Source organism: Corythoichthys intestinalis, chromosome 16 (assembly GCF_030265065.1).
Source record: "Corythoichthys intestinalis isolate RoL2023-P3 chromosome 16, ASM3026506v1, whole genome shotgun sequence".
NCBI lineage: Eukaryota > Metazoa > Chordata > Actinopteri > Syngnathiformes > Syngnathidae > Corythoichthys > Corythoichthys intestinalis.
The window spans coordinates 17,672,849-17,695,880 of NC_080410.1; the positions used below are offsets into that span (position 1 = coordinate 17,672,849).

At 37.9% G+C, this 23,032-nt stretch overlaps 2 protein-coding genes across 2 annotated transcripts in view; both read left to right on the forward strand.

The window, feature by feature from the left end:
• The first annotated feature begins 1,062 nt into the window (after positions 1 to 1,062).
• On the forward strand, positions 1,063 to 15,563 carry naa60 (N-alpha-acetyltransferase 60, NatF catalytic subunit). Its single transcript, XM_057860524.1, has 6 exons — positions 1,063 to 1,258; positions 2,174 to 2,289; positions 3,769 to 3,898; positions 9,861 to 9,957; positions 10,091 to 10,325; positions 12,030 to 15,563. Exons 2-6 carry the CDS (start codon positions 2,180 to 2,182, stop codon positions 12,184 to 12,186), a joined length of 729 nt encoding a protein of 242 aa, XP_057716507.1. The 5' UTR covers positions 1,063 to 1,258; positions 2,174 to 2,179; the 3' UTR covers positions 12,187 to 15,563.
• A 396-nt stretch (positions 15,564 to 15,959) lies between these two features.
• The window catches only part of carhsp1 (calcium regulated heat stable protein 1), a 37,921-nt gene continuing 30,848 nt past the window's right edge, over positions 15,960 to 23,032 (forward strand). The window contains exon 1 of the mRNA XM_057817185.1: positions 15,960 to 16,183. The gene's annotated coding sequence lies outside the window, so the exon portion shown is untranslated. The remainder of the gene's footprint in view (positions 16,184 to 23,032) is intronic.

Genomic DNA, 23,032 nt, shown 5'->3' on the forward strand with positions numbered 1-23,032 from the left:
ACCTAACAAGTTAACCACCTGTCTGTTCTTCTCTATTCCACTGACTCGAATACTGCTCAGAAAATTTCAAATTCTTTGACATGCAACAAGTTCTTTTTAAAGTAACGGAAATAGTTACTTTCCCTGGTAACTAGTTACTTTTACTATAGAGTAATTTAGTTACCAACTCAGTTACTTTTTGGAAGAAGTAGTGAGTAATGTAACTAATTACTTTTTTAAAGTAACGTGCCCAACACTGGTAATAAGTGCTCTAATATCTATAACCCATGCTAAATCGTGTTTAATTTTCTCATGGAACCTGCAGATGCATGTGTTGAATCATTAAATTTTAGGTGTATCAAATGTGATAAATTTGGCAAAAAAGGGTTAAATTACCATGTTTCACCCATAAAATCCCTAAAAAAATCTGTCTGTGGTCATTCACAGCTGTGCCTTGACACTCAGTGATACATGCTACATGGAGTTTTTGGATCCAAACAAGGTAAGTACGCGATAATATCTCGTTAAAAACATGGCGTCATTAATTATGCTCTTTCATGCTCTCACCTCCAGTTAGGGTTTCGCTGATTATTATTATTATTTTTAAATGCCCTCCTGTTTAAAGTTTTTCTTCCCCCAGATTGCTGTTTTTTTTTTTTTTTTTTTTTTAAATGCCCTCCTATTCAAAGTTTTTCTTCCCCCAGAAAATTGAGATTTTAAGCTTTCCAATGATGTATCACAAATGCATATCAGCCAATTTAGAAATTCGGCTAAATTGGGGGTCTCAGAGTGGAACTTCAAGTCACCTAAGTGTTTTCCGCCATATACATGTTTAATTATACTTTGGGGAAAAAAGTGAAAAAGCATGTCTTATATGTATCTCTTTCCAATGATAAATCTGAATAAATACATTGGTCCCAGTAACCGCGAAAAACGAGAGAACACTGTAGTTGTACAAATCAGACGACAGGAACATGCTAGCAATATATTAAAGGGCCAGTAGGTGGAAGTACCAAAAAGGTTGCCCACACGAATAGAGCGAAATAAAGACGTTTTAGAGTGACGTCATTTGCGTAGCTTCAGAAAACCGGAAGAAAACATCCGGTCGCCAGCTTTGGTCAGATTAGCTTAGTTTAAGCGTCGTGCATTGATAACAGTAATGAGAATCAAGAGTGGACATGAGTTCTGTCATGTTGTGCTCACTGTAGGGATCCGCTCGGTTTACTACCAAGGAATATAAAGCTCATTGACGTTCCTTCGGTGCGAGGGTTGAAATAAGGTAGGAACATTGCTGCATATTAGCCTAGCCACAAGGTGAGCTTAGCTGCCTTTAGCTGACGTTTGTAGCAACGTATGTTGTAGCAACATATGATTTATCAATCGCATTATAGATAAGACTGTTTTTCTCCTTGTATAACCTAAATTGTTTTGTCGTTTTTACTGGAATCATGAGGTCTGTGTTAATACATGTATTGACATTGTGTGGTCCGTGGAAAAACAAGTTGTGGCAATGTCTGCAGTAAAGTGAAATAAGTTTGTGATTTTGCAAACCTTTATGACGAAAATTGCAATGAGAAGTTCGAGGTTCTGACATTTGACACGCTATTCTTTTTATAAAAAGTTGTGTTTGACTCTCTATTTCTAATTTCTACAACCCTCCGTGCGTGCTTCAAAAATTCCAGACTTCCTTACACTGTTCTTGCACTGAACTGCACTTGATGAACGGTCTACAGCAGGATAACTTGAGGAGCACGCTGTTTTGACTTCATCTTATGTAATTATAGTTTCCATACTCATCTTTAAAAAATCTTAATTTTCCTAGGAACAGGTAAGAACTTAAGTGCAATTGACGATGATAGACGTCCAATTTAGAAGTCTGATCCATTTATACTGAGAGGATGGCAAGAATAATAAACATTTTGTGCAGTTCAAATAGAATGGACATTTATCACTGTCACTGGCAGCCAATGAGTTACTTTTTTGTCAGGGTATCATTCATTGATATTGGCATATGTTGTATTATCATGCATCTCTCAAGATAACAAAGCAACTTTTGGCTAAAACGTGTGAACCCAGTTTGCAAAACATGACTGGTGTACCTTAAAGCAATTTATTCCCTCACTTAAATGAGAATCATCCAATTTGTGTTAAAATTTAGCTGGCCTCCCTGAGCTTAGCCTTTGTCCCCCTCCAGGTGTGAATGAGTGACGTGGTGCCTCCCACAGCTCTCAGTGAAGTCCAGCTACGATTCCTGTGCCACGATGACATAAACAGTGTCAAACTGCTCTGTGGTGATTGGTTCCCAATCGAGTAAGAGGCTTTTTATGTTTAGCGCCGTCATATTTAATGAACTCACTCAAACGGTTTGTGTTTGCATGCGTTAGATTTTTGGGTAACGGTACACAAAAATCTTGGTTCGGTACGTACCTCGGTTTTGAGGTCACGGTTCGGTTCATTGGTACAGTAAGAAAACAAAATGCAAAATATAAATGTGTTAGTTTTTTTATTACACACTTTTGTGCTTTCAACAATAGGAACATTAGCCTATACAAAGCTAGAATTCTGCCCAAAATGTAGCGGGTATTTAAAGATAGTTTTTTTATTGCACACTTTTGTGCTTTCAACAATAGGAACATTAGCCTATACAAAGCTAGAATTCTGCCCAAAATGTAGCGGGTATTTAAAGATAATTCAACAAGTATTTGCCTTTCAGACCTCGCGTATTGGTCAGCTTTCTTTCTGAAAGAAAGATGAAAAAAGAAGTCCTGTGCTAAAGAGAAAAGCAATCCCAATGACAAAGATTTTAACATATATTTTACAAATGAATTTTTTTTTGTTATGAACGGTTTTCAAAAGCTTTATTGGTGGATTTTCTCAAGTTAAGGCGCCACACAGAAATTAATAAATTTAATTGTGTAAGCAGGATTTGTGTATTATTCTTATTATTTAATTACAGGTGTTTTAGCTCATTTCAATTTATTTTATTTAAATGGGCTTTTATTTTTTTTATTATGTGTTCATATTTTACAAATGTGATGTAGCATTCATTTATATTGTATATTTTATGTTGTATAACTTTAGTTCCTATGAGAATATTAGTTCCTACTTGTTTTGTTGTGGTAGGAGGGTTTTTTATAGAGCACGGGGCCATGTTGGTTATTATTATAGCAGAGAAGACAGTCGTAAATCAACAAAGACAAGTCAACTGCCCCGATCTACCACTCAAGAGATCTGATGGACTCAAAAAGTAGGTTCCGATTGCATATTAGTTTGAAAATCGACCGAATCCACCGTATTTTTACACGAGTGACTTCAGGCCCGATCCTAGCTACCGGTAGTAGTATTGACGCAGGAGGGCCGCGTCTCGCGTCAAATAATAAAGTCTGCCGTTCTTTTCGCGTGCGTCGTGTTGAGCCGCTTCTGGGACGCATCTAACACGCGACCGCACTGCGACTGGTGTGCATTGGCTGATTGACTCTAACGCCCGAGTTTCACTGCGTTCTCGTGGCGGCCACGTTGTTGCGCCGTTGACGTTTCTGGGTTATATCCTACTGTCCTACCGTGTTGGTCCTCATTATAGTAGAGAAGACGGAGTAAATATAATCTACACAAAGAAACTGTAACCCGATCGACTCACAGCCTCAAAAAGTAAGGGTTATATAACGTCAGAAACTCGTTCGGTACGCGTCGGTTCCGAACCGAGCACCACGAACCGAAACTGTTCAATACTATTACATGTAACGTTACACCCTTACTAAATACCAACCTTTTTTGCCTTGTTGATCCCAGGTACCCAGACTCATGGTACCAGGACATCACCTCGAACAAAAAGTTCTTCTCCCTTGCTGCCACCTTCAGAGGAGGCATTGTGGGAATGATAGTGGCCGAGATCAAAAGTCGGACCAAAGTGCATAAAGAGGTAAGACAGGGATGGTGATAGTTGCCTCACTTGCTTTTGTGACATTACGCAATAACGCCCAAAAACAGTTTTGACAAAGAAAAACCCCATTCATTTCGAATTGCAAAAATATTTCAAATTTAATTTTCAAAATGCCACTTGTCCAACAGCTTTTATGTAATTCTCATAATTTACAGATTAAAAAATAAATCACAAAATCCAGGCACACAAAATATCAGTTGTCAGGAAAATTATATGATTCCACCAAAATATGACAAAAACCTCCTCAACCATTTCCAATAATACCATTCATTTCTAGAGGTGTGCGAAATTTCCGATTCTTAGATTATTTGCGATCCGGCCGTGGAAGATTCGAGAACATCCAAATTCCGATTACTGAAGTATGCCAAGTAAAGCGGAACTAAAACACAGCGCGGTCTTCCGGACGCAATGAAGAACGGACCGAGAGTAAACATGCTCAACTCGCGGCTCTGGCTCAACTCATGCCACTAGATAAAAAAAACAATAATACCTGACTGCGGCCGACAGCCGCTACAAACTACGCCCATATTATGCTACGGTAGATATCACATGCATAAAGAACTAGATACGAAATGACAGACTCGTCGGCATTAGCACGTGTATAGAAAACTAGATTTGAAATGACAGACTTGCTGGCTTTAGTAAACAGCCGGCATCTTAAAGCAGTAGACTTCTATGGAAGGCTGTTACAGCAAACTTTCTGAGCGAACCTAATTAACTTTTTATCTAAAAACTCCTAAATCAGCAAAATCTTGACTTGAATCTATCTTTAAATGGTGAAACAGTTTTAAACTTTCACTCGTCAAAAGTAAACAGAAGGGAAATTAACGAAAACTGGAGCAATTTTAACGACTTTAATGGTTGATTCACAACGTTAAATGAATTCCAAACATAGCAAAGGTTACTGATATGATATCTATTATCTACAGTAAAACGATGTTGACGTAGTTTGTAGCGGTTGTCAGCAGCAGTCAGGTATTCTTGTGTTTTTTACCTAGCGGCATGAGTTGAGCTAAAGCCGTGAGTTGAGCATTGGCATTACCCAGGTCTATGACAAGCATGATGTTTGCTCTCGGGATGCAATGCGGTCCGTTTCTCATTGCGTCCCGAAGACCGCGCTGTGTATTAGATCCGCTTTACTTGACATATTTCAATAATCGGAATTTGGATGTTTGTGAATCGTTCTCGAATCTTCCACGGCTGATTTGCTCAAGGATGTAATGACGGCTGGGCATGTTGTACCGTGGTTCTAAGTGTTGGATGGTGCGTCTTTACTCATGAGAGATAATGGCTCGTCATCCAGAATGAATTCTTCGGCAATGACTCTTGTTATTCCCTGGGCTTTGGGACTGTCGAGTGCCAGTTTGTCACGCATAGCAAAAGTTTCTGCCAGTGTTAGTTGCGAAGGACCTCTCTTTTTGTCTTCGGTTTTCTTAATATACTTATATTGTTTGTGGTAGTATTTCGCTAAATGCTTGATTAGGTTGGTTGTGTTAAAACTTCTTACAGCTTTACCACCACACTTGACTTTATTGTGGCATATGTTGCACTCTGCCTCTTTGTCTTTGTCGTCCTTTAAGGTGAAATGATCCCACACAGCTGACATTTTTACCGATAAAGTCTCTCGGTAAATTTGGAGACGGTAATGTAAATGTAGTGTGTTGAAGGTGTGCCGTACAATGCGGACCGGCGATACCGATGCGCATTTTTTTGCCCATATCGGCGTCCGATCCGATCCAAATATCGGATCAGGACATCTCTAGTTACTAGGGTTTTTTAAAAAAAAAATTAAAATAAAAAAAAAAAGAAAAGAAAGTTAACACCAGTTACTTTGTCAAATAACTAACAACAGTTGATTAACAACATGAAATTAATTGAATGTAGTTTAAAGCTGCTGATACAGAGTGGGGACTTTTATTTTATTTTATTATTCTATTATTATTAGTATTTTATTTACTGTTCTGAACTGTTAACTTGATACTGAAATAGTATTTTATTTAAGCCTTCAGTTATATTTGTAACTATTGTACAAAACATTAAAAGCCGCTAATAGCTCGGGGGGCTGCATCAATAGTGGTTTTTTAATCGAATCATAGCCTCTGAATTAGGCCTGAACGATATTGGAAAAAACTATTGCTGCGATTTTTGGGGGGGTTTGCGATATTATATTGCGATATTAAAAAAATATGTTTATATATATTTTTTAAAGAAATTTTTACTAGATGACTTGAATAGCTGTTTGGAAAGACTATGGATGATTCACCATGACCACTGTGTACAGTGATCCCTCGTTTTTCGCGGTTAATGGGGACCAGAACCCGCCGCGATAAGTGAAAAAAGTGAAAGTCGTGCACCCCGCCCCCCCAAATTTTATTTTTTTTGTGTGTGTGCTCAATGTACTTCTTCAGATTTAGCATTGGAAAGAGATACATATAAGACATGTTTTTTCTCACTTTTTCCCCAAAGTATGATTTTTTAAAATGTGTGTATATTACAGTATATATATTGATAAATGGTTTTAAGCACTTCAGATGTAATAATTATGATCAGTTTTAAACATAACTGTCTAACCAAATCATTTTTGAACAAGAATGAAGTACTGTAGTAGAAAAATGCTTGGCTTTATTAAATACTTCTGTTTATCTACCTGTTTATCTACCTTAGCTGTGACATGTAGAAATTACAAACTCATCATGATCACTTCTGGCATTTATTTTATATGTCTCGGACGTCTCCACACACATGCATTCATTCCAAAGCGGCTTCCTTGCAGAAACTGTTCAACAAGTTAAACGATGATTGACACTTGCTGCGCTGTGATGTCTGCTTCTTTGGCAAGATCAAAGACAACCAGCATCATTAACTTTAATAAACAAGTGCTTCAGTGACTGTGAGGTTCAAAGAGCTGGGAGAGGGAGGATGTGAGGCTGTGCTCAGAGTAGAAAGCAAGGTGTATGTGGATTAAAAAAAATTTTAAACTATCACACGTCATTGTGATGGGACTATCGCGCACGCGCACATCGCGATGGCGATGTTTAAATGATATATCGTTCAGGCTTACTCTAAATCGTAATCGAATCGTTAGGTGCCCCAAGATTCCCACCTCTATTCATTTCCAATGGCAGATACTACAACACCCACAAAACCTTTTTTTTTTTTTTTTAAAACAAAACTTGCTCGAATTGCCCCAAAAACAACAGAAAGTGACCCAAAATCAACAGGAAGTAACCCGGGATTCCCCCAAAAGCAACAGGAAATACCTCAAAAACAGTACAAGACCAGAAAATGCCCAAGTTCAATGCCCAAGTTATTACCCATAAATGCCTCAAAATCAACAGAAAACTAGAAACTGCAATTTCAGGAGAAATTACACCTGGTCTTTCCTGTGTGGCTATACAGATCGTAGCCCCGCCCAAGGCTATCACTAGAATGGACAAACATGCCAATCAATGGCATTAAACAAATTAAATGCCATTAGAAATGAATGGGAAATTTGGACGTCCATGGCCGTCAATGGCAGCACCCTTCATCGGCGTCAATGCAATCGGGGACATTTGGGGTACACGTCCTATTGATATCTGGTCATTTCCTGTTGATTTAGGGGAAAAAAAAATTTTCCCATTGAAAATGAATTGGAAAAATTTTGGACGTCCATGGACGTCAATTGTATCAACTTACTTAAGCGTCAATGGAATACAAGTACATTGGCATCAATAGAATGAACAATCATGAAGAAATGCCATTGGAAATGAATGGGAAGTTTGGACGTCCATGGACGTCAATCGCATCACCCTCCATAAGCGGCAATGCAATCGGGGACATTTGGGAGACACGTCCTATTGATATTTAGTCATTTTCTGTTGATTTGGGGGGAAAAAAATTCCCATAGAAAATGAATGGGAAAAATTTTGGACGTCCAAGGACGTCAATGGTATCAACTTACATAAGCGTTAATGGAATCCAAGTACATTGACATCAATAGAATGAACAAACATGAAGAAATGCCATTGGAAATGAATGGGAAGTTTGGACGTCCATGAACGTCAATGGCATCACCCTCCATAAGCGGCAATGCAATCGGGGACATTTGGGGTACACGTCCTTTTGATATCTAGTCATTTTCTGTTGATTTGGGGGGGGGAATTCCCATTGAAAATGAATGGGAAAAATTTTGGACGTCCATGGACGTCAATGGTATCAACTTACATAAGCGCCAATGGAATCCAAGTACATTGGCATCAATAGAATGAACAAACATGAAGAAATGCCATTGGAAATGAATGGGAAGTTTGGACGTCCATGGCCGTCAATGGCATCACCCTCCATAAGCTGCAATGCAATCGGGGACATTTGGGGTACACGTCCTATTGATATCTGGTCATTTTCTGTTGATTGTGGGAAAAAAAACATTTCCCATTGAAAATGAATGGGAAAAAATTTGGACGTCCATGGACATCAATGGCAGCACCCCCTATAAGCGTCAATGGAGTCAGGGATGTTTGGGGGACAGGTCCTATTGATATCTGGTCATTATCTGTTGATTTGGGGAAATTTAGTTTTTTCCCCATTGAAAATGAATGGGAAAAATTTTGGACGTCCATGGACGTCAATGGCATCGACATCCATAAAGTCAATTGAATCCAAGTACATTGGCATCAATAGATTCGACATGCATGGCCGTCAATGGCATCAATGCAATGTCAAAAATTCAATTGGAAATCCCATTGTAAGTGAAAGGGAAATGTTCTCATTAGAAATGAATGGTAAAGTTTTTGGCAAGTTTCTGGGAAACCGTAAATTTTTTACAAATGCTGTATACAACTTTTATGCCCCTCGCCGTCACAGAATTTTTGATGCCCAAATTGTGTGATTTGGTCAAAAATTGAAGGACTAGATACATTTTGAAACTTTTCTTCGTTTCCCATTAAAAATGAATGGGCCAGTTTTTGGCAATTTGCCGGGAAACCGTACATTTTATCAAAAAATTTACCGCTGTCATTTTTATGCCCCTCGCCATCCCGGAATTTTTGACGCCCATCTTGTGTGTTTTCGTCAAAAATTGACGGACTAGTAACAGTTTGAAAGTTGTCTTTTTTTCCCATTAAAAATGAATGGGCAGGTTTTTGGCAAATTTCCGGGGAACCGTATATTTTTTCCAAATTGTGTTAATAACCTTTATTCCCCTCCCCGTCCTGGAATTTTTGATGCCCAAATTGTGTGATTTGGTGAAAAATTGTAGGACTAGATACATTTTGAAACTTTTTTTTTCTCATTAAAAATGAATGGGCAAGTTTTTGTCAAATTTCTGGGGAACCGTAAATTTTTTCCAAATTCTGTATACAACTTTTATGCCCCTCACCGTCCCGGAATTTTTGATACCTAAATTATGTAATTTGGTAAAAAATTGTAGGACTAGATACATTTTGAAAATTGCTTTTTTTTTCAGAAATTTGCCGTTTACGGGCAAACGGAAAATTTTTCGGGGTCGTTTGAAAAATTCCCACCGTCGCGCAAAAATTCCGGACGTGTCGGTACTTGAATGGTGCCGATCGGTCAAGCGGTTCGGGCTGCGCAGCGCGCCGAAGGATTCCCATTAAAAAAAAAAAAACACAATAACATATAGGGGGGAGGCCGTACAATCTCACTACCTGATCTTTCCAGAGGAAAGACCAGGTAATGATCTGTAAGTGCCCCACAATCAACAGACAGTAACCCATAAATGCCTCAAAATCAACAGAAAGTGATCTGTAAATGCCCCAAAACCAACAGGAAATGACCCGTGAGAGTTTACAGACTACAATAGAAAATGTACCCAGGCAATTTCTCCAAACATAGCATTTTCTATCATACGGTAGTGCTCTTTTTTGCAATGAAAAGCTCCACAAAATATTGTGGTTTCACAGCAATGTTTCTATTTGTTGTGTTTGCTGTCCTGTTACAGGATGGAGATGTCCTTGCTTCTAGTTTTCCTGTGGACACACAGGTAGCCTACATCCTCAGCCTGGGAGTGGTCAAAGAGTTCAGGAAACATGGCATAGGTACTGTTTATGAAACTGACAGTACTTAATAATTTTCCTCCCTATCACCACAGGACCCATGATGTACATTTTGAATTGAAAGCAGAAATGTTCTTTATCTTGACGTTGATAGAACTCTCTTTGCTTCATTCAGGCTCCTTACTGCTGGACAGTCTGAAGGAGCACATTTCTACAACAGCCCAGGACCACTGCAAAGCAATCTACCTGCATGTTCTCACCACCAATAACACTGCCATCCATTTCTATGAGAACAGGGACTTCAAGCAACACCACTACCTGCCCTACTACTACTCCATACGTGGCGTCCTGAAAGATGGATTCACATACGTCCTCTATATCAACGGGGGTCATCCCCCTTGGACAATATTATATCCTTTTGTCCAAAGATGAATTTAAAATTTTATTGTTGTTGTTGTATTTTTTTTTTGGCCCAAGTTTTATTTACCGTTTTTTTTAGGGATGTCCCGATCGGCCCGATTTCTGATCACGTGATCAGATCGGGACATCCCTAGTACCCCCCGGGCCCCCCCTTTTTTTTTAATTTTTTTTTTTAAGCTAAAATAAGAATGGAAGACACAGAAAGCAGAAAAAAATATTTTTAACCCTTTATAGGGCACTCAGCTGTCGACAGTTCAAGATGTCCAATCCATTCTGACTGGGAGGGGAAGATAAACATTCATTCGCCACTTATGGTCAAAATGGATTGGTTGTCTTGCACAGTCAATGGCATTGAAATATGAGCATTCACAGACAGACAGACTGGCAGGCAATGAGTTAAATACTAACAAATTTACAACTCCCATGTGTCACATTAAAACTCAGTTTATTAAGACACTCATATTAGCATTCTCTGTGTTTATGTAGCCGAACAGGTCAGGTTTAAAGATAAATAAATATTTTAGAGTGTTTGTGGCCATAACTAGAGTATATTTCTGTTTTTATTCATTAAAGTTTCAATTAACATTTTAATATAGTTTGATTAAAAGTATTTATAAAAACTGATTAATAATTAGGAAGAAAAAAAAATGTATATATAATTAAGATCAGGCTTCCACATATACAGTACAGTATGTATTTGGATGCCAGGCCAGGTTATTTTATATATATATTTTTTTATGAATCAAAAATAGTCACTTACCCTCTAAAGGGTTTAAAATGTAATGTAAATAAAGCACAAGACATCAGTCTTAAATACAATAAATAACTCAGTAAAACAGTATTTGACAGTGGCATCATAAGACTGTCATAATTATGACATTACATAAGTGTCATCCTGCAAATTTTTTCACTCACTCCATTTATGTCCAGTCTGCTTGCCTGGCACGGTCAGACTGTTCTCCCTGTATTTTTCAAACACTGTGAGAATAGTCTGGGACCCAGCCCATTAACGGCCTCTCGAGCCAATGCGAAATAATCCGTCCTATCAGATTTGTATATTTGCGTGACGTGTTCTTAACGAGCAACGTCACTCTTCCGCGTCGGAAGTCGTCTCCACAACAACACAGATGACGAACAGGAGAAATGAGAATATGTTCCAATCCATGGTAAAATAAGTTTAAAATTAACAAAAACACATAGACACAAGTCATTGACAACAGGCTGTCTTGCGCTAGACATGTTAAATAAACTTCTCTGTTCTCCGCTCGCGCCGCGCGAGTTGTCGCTTTACCTACGTCACGTCTGCCCGTCGCTGATTGGTCCACTCCGCTGTCTGTTTGCTGTGGCTTGTTTCGCCCTGGAAATTTGATCTGCTCATTGGTCGCCAGACTATAGCTGGAACAGCGGTGAGTCTGGTGTACCAGGCTACCAGTCTGCATCTTTTACATCAATTCAAAAGTGACATAATTTGCCGGATGACACGTAATGACATCCGTCATAATCATTCATTAATGTTCATGACAGCTATGTCATACTTATGACGGTTTTATGGCAGTCTTATAATGCCACTGTCAAAAAAAGTGTTACCAAAAACGAATTATTTCCTAAAAGATTAATCACCCAGGCCTTATTTATTGATTACGTGTTGCTTGTTCGTGTTTGTTCATATACTTTTCCTTAACCTAATGTTCCACTGATTATATCCAGCACATTGGTTCAGCCCTAGCCAACCTGAGTCCCTGCTCTATCCCACAGAGATTGTATCGACAGGCCCAGTCTCTGCTGCGATCTCTGCTACCGTGGTCCAACATCGCCTCCAAGACTGGCATACAGTACAGCCGAACAATGTGACGCGTCGCAGGTTTTGATCTCCTTCCGCATCACCGCTAAACTTATTTTTTCTCAACTTCTTGTGCTTTCTCCCCAAGTGATCTGTACTCTTCAGTCTTTCCCAATACAGATATACATTCACATCCTCAGCATGTTGCGTATGACATAGATTCTGGGTTCGTTTATTTAAGCCCTCACCTGATTCAGTGCATGTTTGACACGGCACGGAATCTGTCTCTTTGCGTGCGCTGCTAAAGATGGTGGTGGTTACAGTGCAGCGATATCAAAAGTGCAATGTTGAGTTACAAAGACTGGGCAAATGCAGAGAAAACCTTTGTCGTCAGTTATTCTTTCCCGTCACTACTACCTATACCATTCCCTGCGTGCGATATTAGATTGTGTTTAGCCCAATGTATCAAAACAGAGCAGAGGCTGAGCAGAAGTCATTTTTCTTGTGTGGAAGGGATTTTAAACTCGCTGTACACTGGAGTTGACTACAGTGGTTCAAAACGTACTTATATTTCTGACTCACTTCATCCATTTCTTTCACTTGTGTGTCTACGTTTGGTATATTATATATACTAAGGTAATAGATTTATTATACTGCATAATGTACTGAGTGTATTATATTATTATACATTTTTAAATAAGTACACTTTGCCTGCGTGACTGGATATAATATGAGTCCATGACAAATTGTGACATAGGGACCCAGGAACAAATCGCATTTGACTGTGAATCTAGCAGCGCTCTTAGGGCTTGTAGTGTAGAATATAGACTTTTTGTATAATTTATTGGGAACAATGAAACAATGCAGATTGGCGAATATTTTAGTATCACTGATGTGTCAAATGCTGTTCCCTTTTTCATCATGAATGAGATTTATTTTCTTTGTGCAATAATTAAATGTACTGTATTTGTCACGTCAGCGCCGAACACAGACGAACACATTTTAGCTTGGCACTAGAGTTGGAATAGGCCGCAACACAATGTTTACAGGCGTTTTGCGTTGCACAGTGCAGTTTTAAAGTCTTATCTGGCGATTCATTCTTTCAAAACTAGCAATTTAATCCATACAAGAAGGGCACAGTTGCTCAAGTCCTATTTTAAACGTTTGGAAAATAACGATGCAGTTGGTCACTCCCTTGTCTGTTAAGTTGCTGCTAAGGTAAATGAATGACCACTTTGTTTGTCAATATTTAACCATGATTTTTGTTTGATTTAAACATATGTTTGATAAAGAGATCATGTATAAACAATGCTCCTAAAATAGAAATATGTGACCTGGCACGGCAAAATGAGTTTGGTGGTTTGTGCGAAGATAAGAACAAGCTAATGCTTTTTATTACGGAAAATCTTTATATCCTCCCTTCCTAATTTCAGCTCATCATAATGTAGAATTGTTAACTAATTGTCCGCCATTGTTGGCGCTAGACGCCTAATCCATTCTGACGTCTTGGTTAAGTACCATTAACAAAATGCAATTTTTTAACATTTTGTGACATTCATTTTATGACAATGGGACTTTTAATGAATAAAGAAGATGTTACCAATGCAAAAGAATTTCATCTATTGAAACATCATTTTGACTAATCTCCGCCAACTCATTTTGCTAAACCTGGTCAGATATTTGTTACATTTGTGTGTGTGAAAGGTTAGGAATTAGCACGTATAAGTGCCAAATGTTGGCTCTAATTCAGCCAACCCGTTGGATCCCTCCACTCTGATTGTGGCTTGTCACACATCATGGAACAGTGACTGTGAAACGTGTTGTTCAAAAGTGTGAATTTCAAAAGAACATTTCAAACAATTTGTATGCAATACAATTTTCCTTGGATTGTAACAACTTTATGACTTTTTTTTTTGTTTGTTTTGTCTTTGATAACATTGGTTCGGACATTCATTCAATTCATTTTAATCTTAAATACTGTTTTGAAAAGACTGAATCACAAACAAAAAGATTATATTCAAACACCTATTTTACATTTTGCTTGTCTTCATAATGGTAACAGGTGAGCAGGCATCTCTCCCAGCTGACTTTGGGAGAGAGGTGGGATACAACCTGGATTAGCCATCAGTAGAGCTGTGCAAAATATTAACGATTTATCGGTAAATTGCTATATGAAGTGACATGGTACACATTGCAATACAATGTTTGGTTTCCAATATATTGTGTAAATATCTTTTTGAGAAATGCATAATTGTTAGAGCTGTACAATGGTTAGAAATTTTAATCGTGATTAATCACAGATTTATGATGATAAATCGCATTCGGTACAATGAATGCAAAAGTAATAATTAGGAGACTTATTTTAAATGTACTGCCATACTAATGAAATAATCAATTTTAACTCATTGGCTGCCATTGACGGTGATAGGCAGTAAAAGAACAGATGTTCATTTGCTGACACCCCTACCAATTCAAATGGATTGGATGTCTTCTAATGACAAACCTATTTAAAAAAAAAAAAAAAAAAAAAACAATCGGATTTGTGTCACGGTCAATGGCACTTAAAGAATGTATTCTTAACCTGCCGTTTTCGTACACTGATTAAATCTAGGCTAAGTGGCTTTTCAGACCAGGTTTAGGACTAGTTTGCTCTTAATTTACAGGTGTATTCCTTTCTGCTAGCCCTCAATCTGATGGGAGGAGGAACTGGTTTGCTCAGTGGAAGGTTGACCCGCACTTGGTATGCGGGAATACAACAGACCAGTGGGCAGCGTGGTCTCAAATTTTGACCCGTTTATAAAACAGGCTGTCAAAATGCGAAGAATTTCGAACGGGAATTTGCTAAATTATTAGTTTGATAGCTTGGATTTATCAGTTTTGAATTAATTTTGAGAAAAAAAAAACAAGATTTATTATTGAATTCCTAAGGGTTCGGTGAATCCACATGAGAAACTTGTGGTGTTCGGGACCTTTAGCAAGGTTATTAACAACTGGTCTAGATGGGAACATTTTCCCTACCACTAGGGATCAGTGCTGCATTCCAAATGGCACAATACGGCCTCGTCGTGTACTACCAATGCTAACACTGTAAAATCAGCAAATAGTTGCACTTAAAATAAAAAAATGGCAGTATTTGACTTAAGAACACTATTAACCAGTGTCTCCAGACTTCACCTTTTTTGCCTTTCATACTACAGAATCAAGCAACTTCCCCCTACTAGCTCATAAAATCATAACCAAGTTCCACTTTAAATAACGTCTATTTATTAGACATAGTAAATTGTGGTGAGAACATGACTAATCCCCCCCTCCAAATGTGTGGTTGTTTCACTGGCTCAATTAAGGTTGAAAAACAATTATTTAGTGGACATATTGTACTTTTATTATTTTGTGGTTTGGACATAATGTCACAAAATACCACAAATTGCATGTACAGACAAAATCAGTATATTTTGTAGGGTTATGAATTATAATGAAATTTCCCAGCTGTAGTGGGAAAAAAATGTAAGTATATATATATATATATATATATATATATATATAAAATGTTTGAATGGGTGTGTGTATTAATTCGGCATGTACGTTGTTGAGTGTTTTTTAAGACTTTTAAAATTTCAATTATTTTGTCAAAACAGACCTCAAAACCACAAGAGGTAGTATAAATGACCTTCATGTCAAAGATGGCCGCTGAAAGAATCAAAATAGGCAAATCATGAATTTCTTAGAACAGTGATAACAGACAAAATAATATCTGCAGGCTACGTAAAGGGGGCGTCACGTGATGCAGTTGACATTTCCCTCCTTTTTCTGAAGGCCAGCTTGTAGCCATTATTACGGTAACGTATTATTGACTGACGTCAGTGTCTGGATAACCCCGCCCATTCTGTAAATCGGCGAGCGAGCCCAACCGTCAGTGGCTGATTGGAAGTTCCTGGATGAATTCAACCTCCCAACCTGAGCTACACGGGAACTATCAGAACCTTCTCGACACAACTTGACCAAAACACAGCACAATATCTACTTTACTTCGCCTTGAGAACGTTCCTCATTAACACGGAGAAGGAGACGGTGAGTGACAAAGTGGTCGGGCTGTTTACTTCTGAAACACGGGAATTTAAAAAAAAAAAACAAAACTATAGTTCTCTTCGACGTATTGCATTTCTTGCTGCGTTCATTGTGTGTGATATAGTGGGATTTTTTTTGGTGTTGTAATGGGCATTTCTGTCTCGAAAACACCACTCCCTCTGAGTACGTGAATTACTGCAAGGTGAGTCTCTGTAGATGTTGGTAATTTCCACCAGTAGTTTATCGTCTGCTTCGTGTGTGTTCACGTGTCATTTTACATTATATTGTAGTTATTCAGCTGTTCGAATTTGCCTCTGTCAAAGTTCAGGGAACCGTTTTTCCCCTACTATGATTTTAAGATATACACTAAGCAGCAACTACATTAGGTATACTTGAATTGGCTGACAGCGATAGACTTCTAACTCAGAACTCTCCCAGTTCAGATTGATTGGACGTCAACAAGTGACAAACTCATTTTAATTCGGAGCAGAAAGAGACATGATTGGACGTTTATCATCGTCAACGACTAATATTAGCGTTTACAAAGGGGGGGGGGGGCACATTCTTATTGGTTTGGCCTGCAATCACCAACAACCCTTTGTAGGGTAAATGACTTTTTTTTTTTTTTTTTTTTTAACGCCATAAAGATCTGGCGTCTACATACGTGGACATGACATTTGGGTCATGTAGATCACTGGTCCACAAACTTTTTGTCATCGGGGACCCGGTAATGCTATTTCGGACCAGGTGGATGGTGCACGACTGCCAAAGACAGACCTAGATGCGGTTTAAGTTTTTTTCTTTTTATTTCTTTATTTTTTATTTCATATCATTTAAGTTATTGCCTCCCATTAACAACGATAGGCGTCCAATTTTGAACTGGGAGGACTGGCTGTGAATGCTCATGTTACATGTTTTTTTCTTTTTAAATATCAATGTTATGAATAATTAAAATATATTTTTTAAATATCATATTTACTTTTTTCTTTTTGTTTTTACTATTACTTATTTTAATTAAACATTCCAAAAAAATAGAAGATATTTGCTGTTTTTTCCTTTTTAGTTTATTATAAATGCTTTAAAGTTTTTTTTTTTTTTTTAAGAAAATCATATTTACAGTTTTTTTCTTTTCCTATTTTTTTTTTTTTTTTGTAATTTAGAAATGTTAACAATAAAATAAACATTTAAAAAATTAAATGGGAGTATATTTACTGTTAACTTTGGATTAGAAAGACCAAACGTCCTTTTTTGCCCGGACATGTCCACTTTTTACATCCTGTCCTGGGCGTTTGGTGGGGTTTTATAAATTCATGAAAATCAGTTTTTTTGACTGACGATTTGCACAGAATACTACGGTACTGTTGGGCCTGTGACGTGTTCCCAAAGAGCTTGCCCAGTTGTTAATACTTGTGTTCAATATGTGTATAATCAAATGCTTATGTACCTAAAAGTGTAATCAAGACAAAAATACCTTTATTCTACTTTAGATAAAAATTTGTGCATGCGTGTGCAGTCACAGACCTGCTTTATCATGGCGTCCGTCAACTGTCAGTTCTCATTCACAAACAAACCTTTGTGAGTCGTGACGACAGAAGCTCACAGGCTATCGGTATGTACAATTGCTAAATTTACCTTTTGGGAACTGTTGACTTCTGTCGGCACTTTGTACAGGTGTGATCTGTGAAATCCGGTTTGGTGTCGCATCGTTACGCTGCCGATGATTGTAAACTTATATAGCAATGTTTGATTTTTGCCTCGTCTACCGGTGCTAGCTGTCACTGAGGTAAGCCGCGCTAGGCATTATGGGATATGTAGTTTTGAAATGCTGAGAGGCATTTTTTAAAAAATCACTATTTGATGCCAGTGTTTTTTTTTTAGTATTCTTTTAGGAATAACAAAGCCTCTTGGCTAACCTCTGCGAATTTGAATTTGTGTCTTTGTTTATATAGCCATTATTTTTTTATAAAACTGAATTTTTCTATCCAGATGGAGGACGCACACTTAAAATATATTAAAGTGATTAGGCATCTTTGAGTGAACTTCAAGTAACATTAAAGTATCTCAAGGCCGGGCCGAGTGTCCCCTTTTTTGTAAATTAAGATATGGTCACCGTACTTTATATACCATTCATGGTGCTAGAGTAGCTGCATCAATGGCAGCCATTAAGTTAAATGAGTGCCCTATAAAAGGGTTAATTCAACAGTAGAATTTGTACATTCAATGTGTTTTAGAGAGAGAGAAAAAAAACAGCTTAAATCTGCAAAGCAATAGGGGTTCAAACCATAACTTTTTCACTACAGAAAGGGCCTGCAAGTTTAAATGCCCTTGCTGCACAGGTTTTCTTGTGTTCAGTTTACATGGAACAGTAGGCGTGTTCAAAACAATTCACAATTGACACTTGTTTTGCTGGTGCGACCTTTATCAAGTCACTCAACTGACTCTTTTAGTTTATATGGGTTTACCAAAGACCATGCCATGCCTGTAACTGTTATTGTGCTGCTTTATCTGGATTTGGCCCAGGGTGTCGAAATTCAATCTCAAGACTATTAAGGTATACTAGAGTAAAATATGCTTTCTACTGTCAGAAACCTGAAACAGAATAATGAATGAATGACAGCCAAAATAACTTTTCGAGTGGCCTTCTATGAGCCCAGATCTAAATCCAATTGAGCCTCTGTAGAACAAACTAAATAAAGCATGCTGTCTGAAAAAGCACCCATCAAATCTTAAATTGGAGCAGACTGCTCATGGAAATGATGACGCCAAGATACATTATGAAAGGTGCAGAAGTCTCATTTAAATAAAATTAAAAAATCTGATTGTAGTATAGTGTAGTTTTATGTTATTTTTGTAAACTAATTCTGTTAAACCGATGTCAAAAAGAAATGTCTGTTGTTAGTTGGTTAGCTTTCATGAACATTTATTTTGCATATTTAAAATGTCTGTTACCACGATGAAGTGTTCTTTGATTATTAAATTGTAGCAATACTTTAGCGTTTATGTGTGCAAAATTTATCTTTTAACCCATCTTGTAGTCTTTTGGCCCGCCTGGTGTCATTTCCTGCTAAAAACATACTCATTTGTAAAATTAAATTGATTTCACCTTAAATCTGGTCAGAGTTATGGACTGAAATGCAATCGAGTGTTCACGAACGCAGACTTGAAAATGCAGTGTTTATTGTTTTTTAGTTCGGTGATCAACATGAGTGTAGATACAAAGTACATCTTGAGTAAATGCATTGCTACCAGGATTGTGGAGATTTCAAAGTGATGAGCAGAACTGCAGGGGGAACCTAGTTGAAGCCTGTTGTTGTTTGAAACATAAAACATCAGATGATAGGGTGGGCATTGACTGTGTGAGAGCTGTTGGGTTTTTTATGACAGTGGAAGTCACATGGCTATGGACAACAGGTTGAAAGAACCTTTTTTCGTTTGTTTTTTTTAACAGACCAAATAGCTGGAGGTTGTAATCAAACACCTGCATGTTGAACATGCAACGTTCCTTTGTGTTTCACTGTACACACACATACACACTGTTGTACAAAAGAGGGGTTTTGTTGCATGACAGTTCAAGCAGCGTTGTTATTCTTACATCAGCAAAATTTTGTTTAGTGTAAGTTAATACTTTTATAAAACACCATGTGGCAATGTCTCTTGCGTTTACAGGGCATCTATTACGTTGCAATGCTCAGCATTGAGCTACGAGTCAGAGACATGTTATTTACTGACCAACCTGCTATGATAGTTCTATGCTCAATTCAATAGGATGCAGAATGGCTGCCAGATAAAATACACCAACATTTGTGATCTATTGTGTATGATTCCATACATAGCGTTTGACTTGCGGCTATGCTGCAATGCTGCTCCGGCAGTTGGATCAGATGCGTAAGAGTGAAATACTGTATCAATTTGATTTTAAAATGGCATTGATGCATTGAATTGTTCTGCTTATAATAAGAGTTGGCGTGTACAGTCATAGCTGTTTGGAACAAATGATTTAAAACTTTCCTTCATATAGCTTCAATATTTGAGTTTAAAAGTGCCATCACATACTGTATCTACAGTGTTTTTGGTGTGTTTTGTAGCGGTAACACTTTGGCATGTTGCAGAAAAATGGTCTCATTAGGTCACGCAAATCTAATAAATTGTGATGAATACAGTAGGAATCTATACATCAGTTTATGAAGGTGCTAATGATCAAATCATGTGATATTAGTTATTAGATGGAATATGAAGCTAGGGATGCAGCTTTCGAATATTTTAGTAGTATTCTACCGAAAATTCCATCGATTAATTGAGTAATTGGATAAAACATATTTTCTTTTAGGTAAAGAGCAATTATAACTAGCCCTGCAAGCAGGACTGAACGGGCCCTCGCGGTATGGTGCAACTCGGAGCTCAGGCAAAGTGGGATGGCACGCAGGTCGGGGCGGTGGCAGTCGACATCAGACAGATATCCACCTGAAAACATTTCTTAAGGCTCCCCTGATTCAGGTTTGAGGTCAATTGATTTTTGTCCCCGAGAAGCAGGAGCCTTTCTCGTTAATTAAAAGGGTGTTTCCTGGTCCCACTAGGGGGCGCAAGGCGTAATGCGTAATATTTCAATAAGGTCATGTGCAGGCTGAAATACCTCACATTCATGCCAGATATGAAAAGGACTGCACCTTCAATCAGGAAGTTATTAGTCATTTACTGAATTGGCGTGTTGTCAAAAATACGCCACATTTGCTCCCCTGCCCAGGTCAGGCCCGTGAATGAAATGTCACCATTTTGATAACCTAACATCTCATATGTGTCATGAACAGTCTGACCAATTTTGAGGAGCATTCGACTTACTGCTTCGGCGTAATGGTCTCAAACGTGCATGCTGGTTTTTGACTTAAATACCATGTTCTTCAAGATTCAATCAGCAATACCCGATTTCCTGTTGGGTTTGGAATATGGGTGCAAGAGACTTTTTGGAGCAGTTTTGCACAACGTATCCACTCCCCAAATTTCATCACTCTATGTCGAGAAAACTAATAGGAAAGGCCTTTTTTAAAAATTGAAGGGGGCGCCACTGAGCCATTTTATTACATCTTTTCGCAATGTTGCTAAATTAATGAAATTTACGTGAAGCCGCATGTATGTGCAAATTTTGGTGAGTTTTCGAGCATGTTCAGACCTTGAAATTGGCCATTTTGAGACAAAATGCCGAGGGTCTTTTCACTTTCCTGTTTGGGTACTGCTACATCAACGAAAACACAATATTTTTCATCAGATACCTAAAGATATGTCTTAAGGCTCCCCAGATGCAGGTTTGAGGTCAATTAATTTTTTTCCCAAGGAGGAGGAGCCTTTCTCCTAAAAAAGGCAGTTTCCTCGTCCCACAAGTGGGCGCCAGGCCTAATGGAAAATATTTCAATGCAGTCGTGTTCAGGTTAAGAAACCTTACACGCATGCCAAATATGAAAATGATTACACCTTGTATCAGGAAGTTATTAGTCATTTACTGAAATTGGCACGTTGCCAAAAAAACACCCGACTTTGGTACCCCGCCCAGGTCAGGCCCGTGGATGAAAACTCACCATTTTCACAACTTAGTATCTCATATGTCTCATGAAGACTTACACCAATTTTGAGGAAGATCCAACGTACTGGCTCGGCGCAATGGTCTGAAACGTGCATGCTGGTTTTCCACGAAAATGCCATGTTTTTCAACATTCAATCCAAAATATCCGATTTCCTGTTGGGTTTGGAATATGGGTGCTGCAGACTTTTTGAAGCGTTTCTGGACAACGTATCCACTCCCCAAATTTTATTGCTCTACGTTGAAAAACATCAAAGCAAAGGGCATTTTTAAAATTGCAAGGGTGATTTTTTTTTGTTTGTTTGAAACGTTGCTAAATTAGCAAAATTTTCGCGAAGCCGCATTTATGTGCAAATTTTGGTGAGTTTTTGAGCATGTTCAGGCCTTCAAATTGGCCATTTTCATTTGCCATGAAAAAAATAATAATAATCCTTCGAAGAACAATAGGGCCTTCGCATGCGAAGTGCTCGGGCCCTAAATATACTTTAGAAAACAAGACATTTTACCTAATATTGAAACATTTTTAGACAATCAATGTCTTTATTTTAGATGTACATTGTTGAAAGCAGCTAAGCATTGCATCTCAGATGTGACAAATTCACTACTTTCGCTCAAAAAACTTATTTCTTACTCATTACGCTTAATAACACACATCACTTTTAAAGTTAAGTGTTTTCCCCACGTGTTTCAACTGAATTTCCATTTGTGTCAAGGTATTTTTAAGTTAAGTTTTAAGTTAGCCTAAATTGTAAGTCCTCAAAGGATTTTGAGTTTTTGCAGTGTTCAAATAAATGTATGATACTTGCTGTGATGCACATAAGGCACCAGTGCTACTTGTTTTTTTATCAGTCAATGACTACTGAGCTAAAATTGACAGTTAGCTTTATTATGTTTTTATTTTACACCCTCAGCACTGCACAGCGCTGTTTTTACAGATTAAATAAAGCCTGTAATAAAGACACGTTAGCCACGCATTGACAGTTGTCATAATTATTGGAAACCTAGCCCTCCGCAGGGATAATGTTACATTATCAAGGTACAGTAACGTTAATCCTTAGGCTTCATAATATATTGACATGACATGGGGTGCAGGGTAGATCCGTAGGGGGCCTATTTCAAAAAACAACAACTTATAATTCAAATTTTTTCAAAACTAAAGCTGCTGCCGACCTAAAACTAAAACAGGCATCTACCTTAGGCATATATGAGTCTCCATGAGCAGCAGTATCAAAAAATTCAAAGATTTTTCCTAATAAAATCCCGATTATTTTTTTTATAAGTAT

What these genes read in the sequence shown, in the direction of transcription:
- naa60 (XM_057860524.1), top strand. Translation starts at nt 2,180, where the DNA reads ATGAGTGACGTGGTGCCTCCCACAGCTCTCAGTGAAGTCCAGCTACGA. An exon ending in GGACCAAAGTGCATAAAGAG is followed by an intron (nt 3,899 to 9,860) that starts GTAAGACAGGGA and finishes GTCCTGTTACAG; the next exon opens with GATGGAGATGTCCTTGCTTC. An exon ending in CATCCCCCTTGGACAATATT is followed by an intron (nt 10,326 to 12,029) that starts ATATCCTTTTGT and finishes CTAATGTTCCAC; the next exon opens with TGATTATATCCAGCACATTG.